The sequence below is a fragment of the Nyctereutes procyonoides genome, unplaced genomic scaffold (genome assembly GCF_905146905.1).
Source record: "Nyctereutes procyonoides isolate TBG_1078 unplaced genomic scaffold, NYPRO_anot_genome, whole genome shotgun sequence".
In the NCBI taxonomy this organism is placed as follows: domain Eukaryota; kingdom Metazoa; phylum Chordata; class Mammalia; order Carnivora; family Canidae; genus Nyctereutes; species Nyctereutes procyonoides.
Window position 1 is genome coordinate 29,260,523 of NW_026575121.1, and position 12,963 is coordinate 29,273,485.

General features: G+C 33.6%; 1 protein-coding gene across 1 annotated transcript in view; it reads left to right on the forward strand.

Moving 5' to 3' along the window:
* Positions 1-10,751, forward strand: part of UCHL3 (ubiquitin C-terminal hydrolase L3) — a 108,939-nt gene extending 98,188 nt beyond the window's left edge. The window contains exons 7-9 of the mRNA XM_055336020.1: positions 4,129-4,204; positions 9,861-9,919; positions 10,533-10,751. Of these exons, the coding sequence (XP_055191995.1) occupies positions 4,129-4,204; positions 9,861-9,919; positions 10,533-10,616 (219 nt within the window). The 3' untranslated portion in view covers positions 10,617-10,751. The remainder of the gene's footprint in view (positions 1-4,128; positions 4,205-9,860; positions 9,920-10,532) is intronic.
* The last annotated feature ends 2,212 nt before the right edge of the window (positions 10,752-12,963 follow it).

Consider the following 12,963-nt stretch of genomic DNA (forward strand, 5'->3'; position numbering starts at 1 on the left):
TCTAATAATTTTCATGATTGAAATAAACTGTAGGGTTAGGCAACTCCAGCTCTTTTCTTTTTGATGTTTTAATTTTTTTTAAGATTTATAAATTTATTTATTCATGAGAGAGAGAGAGAGAGAGAGAGAGAGATGCAGAGACAACAGGCAGAGTGAGAAGCAGGCTCCATGCAGGGAGCCCGACGTGGGACTCCATCACGGGTGTCCAGGATCACGCCCTGGGCAGAAGGAGGCACTAAATCGCTGAGCCCCCCGGGCTGCCCTCTTTTTGATGTTTTAGACTGTTAACGTCAATGACTGGTTTAGCAGAGCTAACCTAGAAATGCTATCTGAAAGATTTGGTGTATGCCATCCATTTAAAAGAAACTTGATGCTTCTGGAAATCATCATAACTTTTGAAGCCAGAGGAAGTCTGACTCCTCATACATTTAATGCTTAAAAAACTAGAAGTTGGTGTCAAACATTCCTTCCTTCCCCTTATTTACTCTTTCAGAGCTATACTCAAACTGTGAAGTAGTCTTTACACTTTTCCTTAAATATGTTTCCACCAAATATCAGTATGGTCATCAAATAGACTTTCATTTATACTGAATATCAATCAGTAAACTGGTGTCTATTTTATTTTCTTCATTTGATCACAACACGCATGTGCCATTTTTATTCATTTATCTATTTAATATTTGTTGCTTCCCTACTGTGCCATATACTGGCATAGTAGGAGATACAAGGTGAATTATAGATGATTAGAGTAAAACCCTAATTTTGTAAATTCTAACTCGGGCACAATTGATTCTAAACATGACCGATTGCTTTGTACTTTTAAAATATTCTAAATATAAATGAATAAATCATAAATTGGTGTTTCCAGTTTTATATGATTTTACATACTTTTGATCTTTGCTCTCCATATTAATTTTGTTGTTTTGTAGCTTCATAACTATTTTCATATCATAGCATGGATTCTTGAACTATCCAGCCTGAGTTTGAAACCAGATTCCCTCACTAGCTCTTGAACAGTTTTCTTGAGAATAAATGAGTATATTATCTATTTCATAGAGTTTATATGATGATTAATTGGTCAGTACATTTAAGGCACTTAGAATAGTGCCAGTACCTGGTATATATTAAGTGCCAAACAAGTATAAATTAAACTATATTTTCAACAATTTGAATTTTATATTTAGTATTTAATTTCTAATTGATTGTTATATTATTTTTAATTGAGATAATAATAAGTGTTGTATTATAAATTAGGGAACTTTGTAAAAAATAATATATAAAACTAAACGTAGGTGACATGATCCAGTCTATAGCTTCTGGTTTCTACCTTCTTAGTCATTTTTTTGAAATTGAAGACTTTGCCTTTTTTTATTGTTCTTGTTCTTAGTGGAACAGTTTTTAAGCAGTTGGATAACTGCAAATTTCAGACCCTCAGACTGATGAAGTTGACCCAAGGGAAAAGGAAAGGCTCCCAATAGGTACTGAGGTTTTGTGGAAGGCTTAGAAGTTTTGAGCTTAACTTACCTTTTATAATAGTTTGAAGGCTTTTCATGCCCTCTTTAGTTTTATATTTTTCATATGCACTTTTGGATAAAAGGTATAATGACTCACAATTATGAGTCACTAGCATTAGTGATTTCTTATATTTGTGATAATGTAGTTAGTATTAATATTGAAATATTACATAATTCTTTTATGGCACTTAACAATTTACAAAGTACTTTCATGTATTCCATTTAAACTTTAAAACAGATAAGAAACCCAGTGCACACAGGGATTGGGTATATATTCAGGTCTCTGACTCCAATTGTACTACTTTCATCTCTAGCATGGTTTTATTTACTGACAAAATATGAAGAATAGAAGCTATAAGATGTATTATTCTTAAGAAGAGATGGTGTTAAAACAAGTGTATAATTTTTGAAAATGCAGTAGCTCCAAAATTTAACATACTTGTTAACCTATTGGAGAATTGTCTTAAAATGAATAAAACAAACAAACAAACAAAAAACCTCTTTTCTAGTTGGATAAAAAATCATTTCTAGTATTTCTTTTTTTTTTTTAAAGATTTTATTTATTTATTCATGAAAGACCGAGAGAGAGAGAGGCAGAGACGTAGGCAGACAGAGAAGCAGGCTCCACACAGGGAGCCTGATGTGGGACTCGATCCGAGGACTCCAGGATCACGCCCCGGGTTGAAGGCAGATGCTTAACCGCTGAGCCACCCAGGCATCCCCATTTCTAGTATTTCTTATTGTAGAATTGAATTTAAGTTTGTAGAATTGCCTAGGTTTAGCCTTGAAAAATTGGATCCTTTTCTGGTCATTAGCAAAACAAGAATATTAAATTGAGTGTTCACTAGTATTTTTTGATTCTCTGAGCAGGAAAGTAAGGGAACTCATTACCACTATCTTTAAACATTTGAAGACATATCATGTTCAAGAGGGATTAGACTTTTTTCTAAGAAAAGGGAAAAATACTGGGGGCCATATATTACTCTCAGTATGAAGGTTAACTCCAGCAAAACTGTCCAAAGAGCTAATAGACTACTTCAGAACCTAGTGTTCTGCTAGGGTCTACTGCAGATGGGGCTGTGCTGGAGAGGAGTCTACTACTGGAGTAGCAATAAAAGTAGATAATATTGACTCCTACCAACAGTAGAATTCTTTCATTCTAAACTGAAGCCAGGAAGAACTAGTTTGCCACATTAATGTTGAGATTCTCCCATTAATAATTGAAGAGAAGTACTATCTGAAGAATAATGGGAGATTAGATGAGTCACTCTATCTAAATTTTTTAGAAACATCCAGTAAAACCAAAATAGTAACGTTTATTCTGTCACTTTCAATTTTTGCATCTAAAAACTTCTTAAAACTGGTATCCGTGGGTGGCACAGCGGTTTGGCGCCTGCCTTTGGCCCAGGGCACAATCCTGGAGACCCGGGATCGAATCCCACGTCGGGCTTCCCACGTCGGGCTCCTGGTGCATGGGGCCTGCTTCTCCCTCTGCCTATGTCTCTGCCTCTCTCTCTTTCTCTCTGTGTGACTATCAAAAATAAATAAAAATTTAAAAAAATAAAATAAAAACTTCTTAAAACTAAAAATACTACTTAAAAATACAAAATTATCTGAAGATGAAAAAAGTATAAATTTACATTTCAGATACCATTGTGTTATATAGGATGTTAATATGTGATGTAATTTGACTTATGCCTCTTTAAAGCATTTGCTTCTAAAATTTGTTCATGCATTTAAGTGATTGTATCTTATTCAAACCATTTAAGATTTGATATACAGCTAACACACATTAGTGTTAACTGTGCAGCTTACTGCATATCATAGTGCCATTTAATCATGTATGATTTTGGGTAACTTATTTACATTTCTAAGAAATGTAGCAGATATTGCTTATTGCAAATCGAATTTAGAAAACCAAAAAAAACCCAAAAAACTAGGTGTAATTTTCATTTCAAATAGTTCACTAAAAAAGCAGATGAAAAATCATAGGTTACAGTTAATTGTACTTTGATTTACTTTTATCTCTTGCCCCCCACCCTGTACTCTTTTGGGCTATTTTCCTGCATTTATTCATTTTTAAACTTTGAATCTTGATGAATAGTGAGACTTACTTTGTTCTAAGACTATACTACATTGTTCAAAAAATGAGATTATCAAGTTCAAATCATTAAGGAAAGAATTTACTTTCTTATTAAAATTTAGCTTGAAAAGAATTTTAACTGTTTATCCTATTTTTTTAACTTTCTTATTTCAAATTTCAAAAATTAGACAAATCAGCTCATGCATTCATTTCATTCAGCAAGTATGCATTGTGTATTACTAGGTACCAGGTGTTGTGCTAGTCACCAGGGTTTTCAAGGTTGAATAATATTTAAGGTTTTTAGATCAGTTGAGATTAAGAAAGATGTGCTTTAAGTCGATGTTTTCTTGGTTGATGGGTGAGGACATTGTCATAAATGTGGTCATGTTCATTCTTTATCCACCATATCAAAGATTAATAAATCTTGAATTATACATTTTCTCACATCATTTCATATTTATATATGTTTACATGTACTTGATTGATTTGACTACTAACATGCATAATATGTATTTTTCCCTCCTATTTCAGGCACCAAGTATAGATGAAAAAGTAGATCTTCATTTTATTGCATTAGTTCATGTAGATGGGCATCTCTATGAATTAGGTAAGAGCTATTTAAATTTACTCTGGGGAGGGAAATGATAAATGGGAGAGTCTATTTATGATTAACAGGTCTGTTGACATTTATTGTGTTTAATATTAATTGTCCTATAATATCAAGTCGGCATAATGAAAGTTTTCCTTTAAGATTTTTTACTAGAAAAAATAAATGTTTTTTGAATTTTAAGCAACTTAAAATTCAAGAAAGTGTACATACTAGCTTTGTATTTCAAGCAAAGCAGGGAAGTAAAAATAATAGGAAACTCCTATAAATCAGTTCAGCATTCCTTACTAAATTATTTAGTAATCATCAACATCTGGATGAACTATCTTGATCCTGAAACAACTTTTAAAATATGCTGTAATATTCATAATGACTAACTTTTGTAATCAGTAATGAGTATCACTACTTTTTAGGTTTTTGTACTATCTCTTTGTGTTGCCTCTGATTTTTTTAACTTTATAGGAGTGTGTGTTTTCTGGCAGTAGTTCCCTAAGGCATATGTCAGAGTAGCCATGATTAATTATTTGGCATTTTGGCCTATACCTGTACTTATTTTTTAGAATTTTAACTGTAAATGGACTATTTTGGGGAATGTTGGAGGAGATCATCATAATTTTAATTGATCCTTTCAGACATAACAAACTTCTTAAGGTTCTTTAATGGCTGGTATATACTACTTATTATGAATCCTTCTTGTCGTTTTCCATGAGGACAAAGGTTAAAAAAAGCCAAATAAGGGGCAACTGGGTGGCTCAGTCAGTTAAGTGTCTGATTCTTGGTCTCAGGTCAGATATTGATATTCAAGCCCTACATTGGGCTGGATCCATGCTGGGTGTGGAGCCTTCTTAAAAAAAAAATAAAGAAAAGTAAAAATTAAGTTTAAAATTTTTTTTAAAAAGCCAAATAAAAAAGAGAAGTCCTTTTCAATTTCTAGGTACCATGATTTTTAGTTCTCTTTCTTCTTACTTGCTGTCTGTATTAACTTGCCACTTTCATTTTCCTCAGCTTATTTAAAAGCACAAAGTTCTGAAAGAACTCCTGTTACTATAAATGAGGTCCATAAATGTAGATAGATTTTATGTGTGGAATATAACAACAAAGTAATACACTTGATTAAAAAGAAAGAGTTGTATTCAAGGGTACAAGGAAAGGAAAAAGCATAATTTTGTAGAAACCTAAAACCCCCAAAGGAAAAAAAAAAAAAAGAAACCTAAGATCCTGAAGGCTGTGTACAATAATAGAGACATTTGAGTTGGATTCAAACTGAAATGAAAAGAACACATTGTGATGGGAGTAGATGATACCCCTGTAGGGCGGCATGGAAGACCAGCTTTGCTAATTCAGTCTACAATGTCTGTATCTAGAGATAAGATGTAATAGTGATTAGGGATTTCCTACATCTGATTGATTGCTGGAAGCTGAGTTTCTACTCTGAATTTTGAATTATAAAGAATAACTAGTGGGAATGGAAATAAAGAGAGTGCGGAGACTTGCCAGACACATTTCATTGACCTAAAGAAAGTACACTTAGGAAAGGCCAGAAAAATGATAAATATGATCCATAACCAGAAACTATGACAGTGGTGATGACTTTCCGAATGACAGACTTATCAGTAGAACAAACAATAACATCTAAAAGATATTTAGAAAAAAAAAAAAGAAATCTCTGATCATCTCAATGGGAAGGAGTTGACTAAAAAACTCTGGTTAGCTAGCTCTCTGAGCTCAGAGTCTAGAGAGGACAATTAGAAGGAAAGATGTATTACAAGGGTACGCTACATATGAAGAATGTTTTTCTTCTGCATTCCAAGATCAGTACAAAAGGATTTTAAAATTGGTTTGAACGTTAGGAAAGAAAGAACTACCGAGGTCTTGTTGGTTAGGCATTCTTTAGCAAGAAGAATGATCATGGCTGATAGAGAATTAGAGCCTTTTGGGGATTACATTCTTAAAATGAATTTAAAGAATTTCAGAGTTGTAAAGAATAGCAGTAATCTTTTAGATAGTATAGAGAACAGGGATAAGTACAAGACAAATGAAAATGGGCAGTTGCTGATTCACTCCAAAGGAAATTGGCAGTAACCCTGATGTGGGTTCCTAATAAATTCTAAAGGAATGTTGAGCAAGGAGACTACTGAGTTAGTGAATAGAAAACAGTGATTAAGAGAACAGCATATGATTTTTAAGAAAAAAATCATTTTGAAGTAACCTTATTTTTAAAAATAAGACTATGATTCTAGATGTGTGCAAATTAATTACTACAGGACAGTTATTCAAGAAAGGATAGTGGTTATTTTTAATATATTTATTCCATACTCAATTGTAAGGTTAACTGATGAAAGGAATTGAGTTATTCATCTTTTTGTTATCACTCCTTCCTTTTCCTTAAGGCTTCATGTTGTTAATAGCATATGTAGGGGAGGAGAAGTACATATTTTTAAATAGATAGAATTACTCTTTATGGATAAATTGGAACAATGGGATTTGGAAGTGAATTCAGAATTGATTGAATCATCAGATTGGTATACTGATAACTAACAATTTATTGTCTACTTGGAGCAACAGGAATACTCTGAAACAGTAAAAAAAAATTATTTTGAAATAATTTTAAATTTTTATAAAAATTCCAGAAATTGTATGAGAGTTCCCATAAACCCTTTATTCAGATTCCCCAGATTCAATTAATATGTCTGAACCACTTAAAAGATAAGTTGCAGACATGATGCCCTATTATTAATATTTCTGTATGTATTTCTTCAAAACAGGTGGATACTCTCTTATATAACTGTAGTATGACTAACAAAATCAGGAAATTAATATCAACCTATATTATAATTGAATTCACACACTCTGTTCAAATTGTTCTGATTTTTTACAGTATCCTCTCTAGGTTCAGAATCCAGTCCAGGGTTGTATGTTGTATTTAGATGTCACGTTTGTCTCCCTTAATCTGGAATGGTTCCTCAATCTTTTCTTTCCTCTCGTGTCTTTGACATTTATTTTTAAACCTACAGGGCAGTTATTTGAGATTATTTGGGTTGTTTGATATTTCCTCCTTATCTATCCATTTGACACATACACCACAAAAGTGGTGTTGCGTTCTCAGTGCGTCATTCAGGAGGCTCATGATGTTGATTTGTCCTTTTGCTGCTGCTGATGACCTTTATCATTTGGTTTAGGTGGTTATCTCCATTTCTCCATTATAAAGTTAAGTTTGTTAAACTTATTAGTATGTCAATATGTTACGGTTATTGATAGTTAATGAATAAATATTTTATCAGGGGATACTTCGAACCTATGTAAATACACAGTTTCTCATTAAGCCTTTATCAGATTTAGCATCCATTGATGATTTTTAATTGATTATCACTATGATGGTGCCAAATGGTGTTTTTAAAAAAATTCCTCCAACATTAGAAGCTTTCCTTTTTCCCTCATTCATTCATGTCAGAATGGACTCATGGATTCATATTTTACTCAAAAGGTTACATAAAGTCCATTATCATCATTTATTTTGATGCTTAAATTTTCCCAGACTTGGCCTTGAAGGGCACCCCTTCAAGCTGTCCCTTTGCCATTTGATACGTTTCTCTCTTTCTTCAAGCACTTTCTTGAATAAGATGTTCAGGTAGAATAAGATGTTCTAGGCGCATCTTTGATTTTCTGTGATCCAGCCATGTATTCAGTTGCTTCCACATAGAGCCCTGGTTCCTTTTAGTGGAAAATGATATTTAGAACCAATGTCTGGGTGGTAGGTGTGCTCATTGTTACTAAGATATCATTATCTAGGTCCTCTCAGAGGACAAAAGTAGGAAATATTTGTATGTATTAGAAAAATACACTCACATACATGTATGTGAATATAAGTATAGATGTACCCATAATTACATTGGTTTATATATTAAAAAGCATTAATTTACATTAATACTTCTAAGTCTGATCTAGTAGTGTACAGTTTATTCTAGTGTTCTCCATTACCTTTCATGTATTTCTTGGTTTACCCATTCTTCTTGTATATAAAGAAGCTCTTAGCCACTCACCCTAAAACTCAGATCCAGACACAATGCTCCCTGAGCCCCCTGGCACACTAATCCTGGCCTGGCCCAGCCCAGACCAAGGGCAACAGATCTACAAAGTGGGGAGCTACCTTCATTCTAATACTGTGCAAATTTCCAAACCTTGCTCTCTTTCTCCTCAGTCTCCTCATTAAGACTGTTGTGCTCTGCTTGGGTTTCCCATTCGTGAGCTAGCAGAAAGCTGCTATTACTGTTGGGCTTACATACAAGCTACCTACTTCCTCATGTCTAAGAACAACTGTTTCAGCTATTTTGTCCAGTTTTTTAGTTGTTTGCAGTGGAAAGCCTCATCCGGTACCACTTATTCCCTCCCAGCTGGAGGGGGCAGTGGCCTCAGTATTATTTCTTCACTTCCCACAAGGAAGATAAGATTTTGCTTCCTTGTATCACCCTTGTTCCTTACCCACCCTCCCAGTCACAGAATAGATTATTTCCTTTCTCCTATTCTCCCGGTTCTGTTGTAGTTGTTCATATTTTTATGACCACAGAAACATTCTCAGCTGAGCCATAACTAATGTACATTTAAAAAAACTCTTATTTCTTTAGTTTTAATAATTGTCTCATTTTGCCTTCTGGTTTGTTTGGTTAATCTTCCTTTATATTTTTCTTTCAAAGTGGTATCTATCAGTTCAGCTCTAACGCTGTGTATGTTTGTGGATTCAAACATTTTTATTACATTTGGAAGCCATGAAATTACAGAAGGGATTGTGTTTTATGGATTGAACTCAAAGTGCCACTTAAAAGACATATGAGGTTTAGATTTGGATATAGAGTTTCAGTTAACTTTGAGTTAGGATGAATTTATATAATAATAGACTTTTTCATTTTTCATAGCATTTATAAAGTAGTAGTTTATTCAAGATGTTTATAATTGTGTTTAATTAACTTTGGTGGTCAGTGAAATAACCCTAGGTTATTTAGATTATTGCTCTATACTACTGCCTTGGTGGTACACAATTAGTAGCAGTAATATATAAATCTTGTGTTGGCTCCCTTTCATTGGCATAAGCATATCAGTCTTAGGATCTGATTTGAAATAAATTTTTCATTTTCTACTCTAATAATTTTTCATTTTTCTACCCTTTCCTGAGGGTAGAAATTAGGGTGGTAGCTTTTTAAAAATTAACTTATAAATTTTGCATTTTTTAAAGGAAATTGAAGCCAATGTTTATTTCTTATAAATTCTGTTTAGGAAGATGATTTAGGCTTTTCAAACATGTAAGCAAGATTCTTTTTTTCTTTTTTTAATTTTTATTTATTCATGAGAGAGAGAGAGGCAGAGACACAGGCAGAGGGAGAAGCAGGTTCCATGCAGGGAGCCTGATGCGGGACTCGATCCCGGAACTCCAGGATCACGCCCTGGGCCAAAGTCCGGTGCTGAAACGCTGAGCCACCCAGGGATCCCCTGGAAGCAAGATTCTAATAACATTAGAATAACATAATAAGATACTTGCTTTAGAATATATTACTTTCAGTATCTTTTAACATTTGCTTCACTGTAGGAAGATGAAAATGGAAGTTGGAAGGACATTATCTTATATAAGCAGCTAAACATTCAACTGTTTGTTCATTTTCCACAGATGGACGGAAACCATTTCCAATTAACCATGGGGAAACTAGTGATGAAACTTTATTAGAGGTAATAACAAAACTTATTGGCCTACTTTAAGTGTTATTAATGTTCTTGTTATCTTTAAAGTATCTCTAAAGATCACCTGAATAACATTTTCTCTGAATTTGGATGTTTCCATGTTCTTGCCCTCTTGAGAAAATCCAAAAAGAAAATTCTGAGTTAGTGTTAAAGATCTACAACAAATGAAGAGATTTTTCAGAACTCTTTGTGTGAACAAGTATCAAATTTGAAAAAGACAATAGTATCGAAAGAGTTGCACATCATATCCCATATTTCGCTGAATCCAAGATACTATCATTTGTATCTTGATCCTGATTTTAGAGATTTTTTAATTTATGAACAAATTGTGTGGCTCAATGAAATAGTAATTTTCAAGTTAAAAGTTTCTTTAAAGTATTTTAAGAAAGAACACTTACTATATTTTATAGTTTTGTACTAAGCAAATCAGGCTACCAACCATTCACTCTTCTGGTGTGCTTTAAATTATTTTGCATTTGGAAAAAGAAGTCTGCAATATAAAATTAGTATGAATTAGGAAAATATGAAACATTTATTTATCATTTGAAAGGAAAACACATGTTTATAAACTAAAAAATTACACACATTTTTTTCCCCATAGGATGCCATAGAAGTTTGCAAGAAGTTTATGGAACGTGACCCTGATGAATTGAGGTTCAATGCAATTGCTCTATCTGCAGCATAGCTTGTCAGTAAATGGAAACACCAAATACTGTATTATTTGCAACAAAAATTACATTTCTGCTGCCATACACTAACTCAAAAATTTTGATATTTTCATTAACTTGACTGATTAAACTTTATGTGAATTAAACTTTGACTTAATCTGTGTATTTTTTTTTTTTTTTTGCCCCACATTAAAGCTGTAATTCTTTCTCCCCTTTCTTTCTTGTGAAAGACTTACCTTGTGTGAGGACTAGCAATAGGTTTCTTATTCTCTTCTAAATTTCATGGGAGATTTTGTATTGAGCACAGGTACAGTTTCCATCTGCATAGTATAAAAATATACATTATATCACATATTTTGACATATTCCCTTAAACAGCATTTGTGGAACATCTACTTGTAATGAGCTAGACACTGTTCTAAGTGTAGGAGTTACAATAATGAACACTGTCAACAAGTTCCATAGTCATGGAGCTTATGTTCCTGCGAGAAGAGATAAATGACACATTAGTAAGATACAGACCAATGATAGATGTTATGCAAAGTCAGATTTGCATTAGAGAGTGACTGATTGGATACTTTAGATTTTGTAGTCATGGAAGGCTCCTATGAGGAATTAACTTTGAAGTTGAGATCTGAATAGCAAAACGTAGCCAATCAGAGAAAGGTGGTAGGAAGAGTAAAGGAAATAATTAATGTAGAGTCCCTCAAGTAGAAAAATCTAACTGTGTTAGAGGGTCAGAAAAAGGCTCATATGACCAGAGCATAGAAAGTAATGGGGAAAGTGGCAAGATATGAGGTCAAAGGAAGAGAGGCTTGGTAATACAGGACATCACAAAAAGGCATTTGGATTTTTTTGAGGCGTGATGGTAAGATTTTAAGCAGGAGAGTGACCTGATTTGATTTATAATTTTAGAAGATCACTCTGACTCCTCTGTGGATAAGAGGAGGGGAGGGGGTGAGAATGGAGGTAGAGAGATTTGTGAGGAGATCAATGGGAGATGGTGATGGCTTAACCTTTAAAAAGAAGTAATTTGGATGGAGGTATGTGTGAATTTCATGTGTGTTTTGAAGAAAAAAGGGCTTCAGCTGTGTCTTTAAAGGATAGGTGGAAGGCAGAGGAAAGGGAGAAGGATATTTATAGAGCTAGGTCAAAACAGGTTGGTGTGATGGCAAAGTGCTATGTTTTTGGGTGGAGAGTATTGGTTACACAGGTATATGCAATTATCAAAACTTACTGGATTGTTCATTTAAAATCTGTATGCCACCGTATATACATTTTATCTAAAAAAAAAAAAAACAACAATGCAGAGTTGGATAGGAATGAGTGTAGCAGTTAGGAGAAAGACCAAATTGATCTGGAATAAAGTTCTGGACCAATAATTGAGTATAAATGTGTATACCTGATTCACTAAGTTAACCGACGTTCCTGAGGCAGTGACATGAGATAAGTGGTATTTTAGTAGGAAGAGTAATGGGGCAATGGCTTACAGAATGGATTAGATCTATGTTATTCAAAGTGTGGTTACATCAGTATAACCTGAGAACTTGCTCAAAAGAAAGAGTTTCAGACCCCATCCTAGACCTACCAAATCAGAACTTGCATTTTCGACAAGATCCCTGGATAATGAATATGCATATTAAGTTTGGGAAGCACTGGATTAGAAAAAAACAGATGATAACGAGGAGGGTCACTTTGGAAGACATTTAAACTCTATGGTGAAGAGGGCCTGAATGAAGTGATGGCAATAGGAATGAAGAGATCCTCTGAAACAACTGATAGTATATGAGAATGGTGCTTCCATCCTGCCAGTAACAACCAGGTGTTCTCTTTTGTTCCATCATTTGCATTTTATACTCACATATATCTTGTATATCATCTTAAAATTTTAAGTATTCCTAAGCAGTTTTCTGCTTGTGCCTTGCTGAATTTCTCTTAGTATCTAATTTATTACCAAAAATTTGCATCCTTTCTCAAAGTTTGCTGTGATAAGTACTAATTTTTCAGACTGTTAGTGGGCAAAAGGGTTTGAAGTCAAGTATCTGTTGAAAACATTGGGTTAAAGTTAATTTAAAAAAATTGTTATATTGGGTGGGGACAGTTGCAGAACTCCTCAAAGCTTTTTTAAAAATTGTGTATTATGAATGTCATTTTCTAGACCTTTTTTAGAGCAACATTTAGGACTGGCATTCTTTTGCACAAGCATTAGAATGCTAGTCCCTTGTGAAACTCACAATTTGAAATTTTTTCTTAGGTTTGTGTCTAGGATTTTAGTCCTCCTACTGTATTAACTATAATATTTTGTTTAGTCACTTTCTTAAAATTTAGCACTTTAAAATAAATTGATGGTTAATTTTGTCTATAA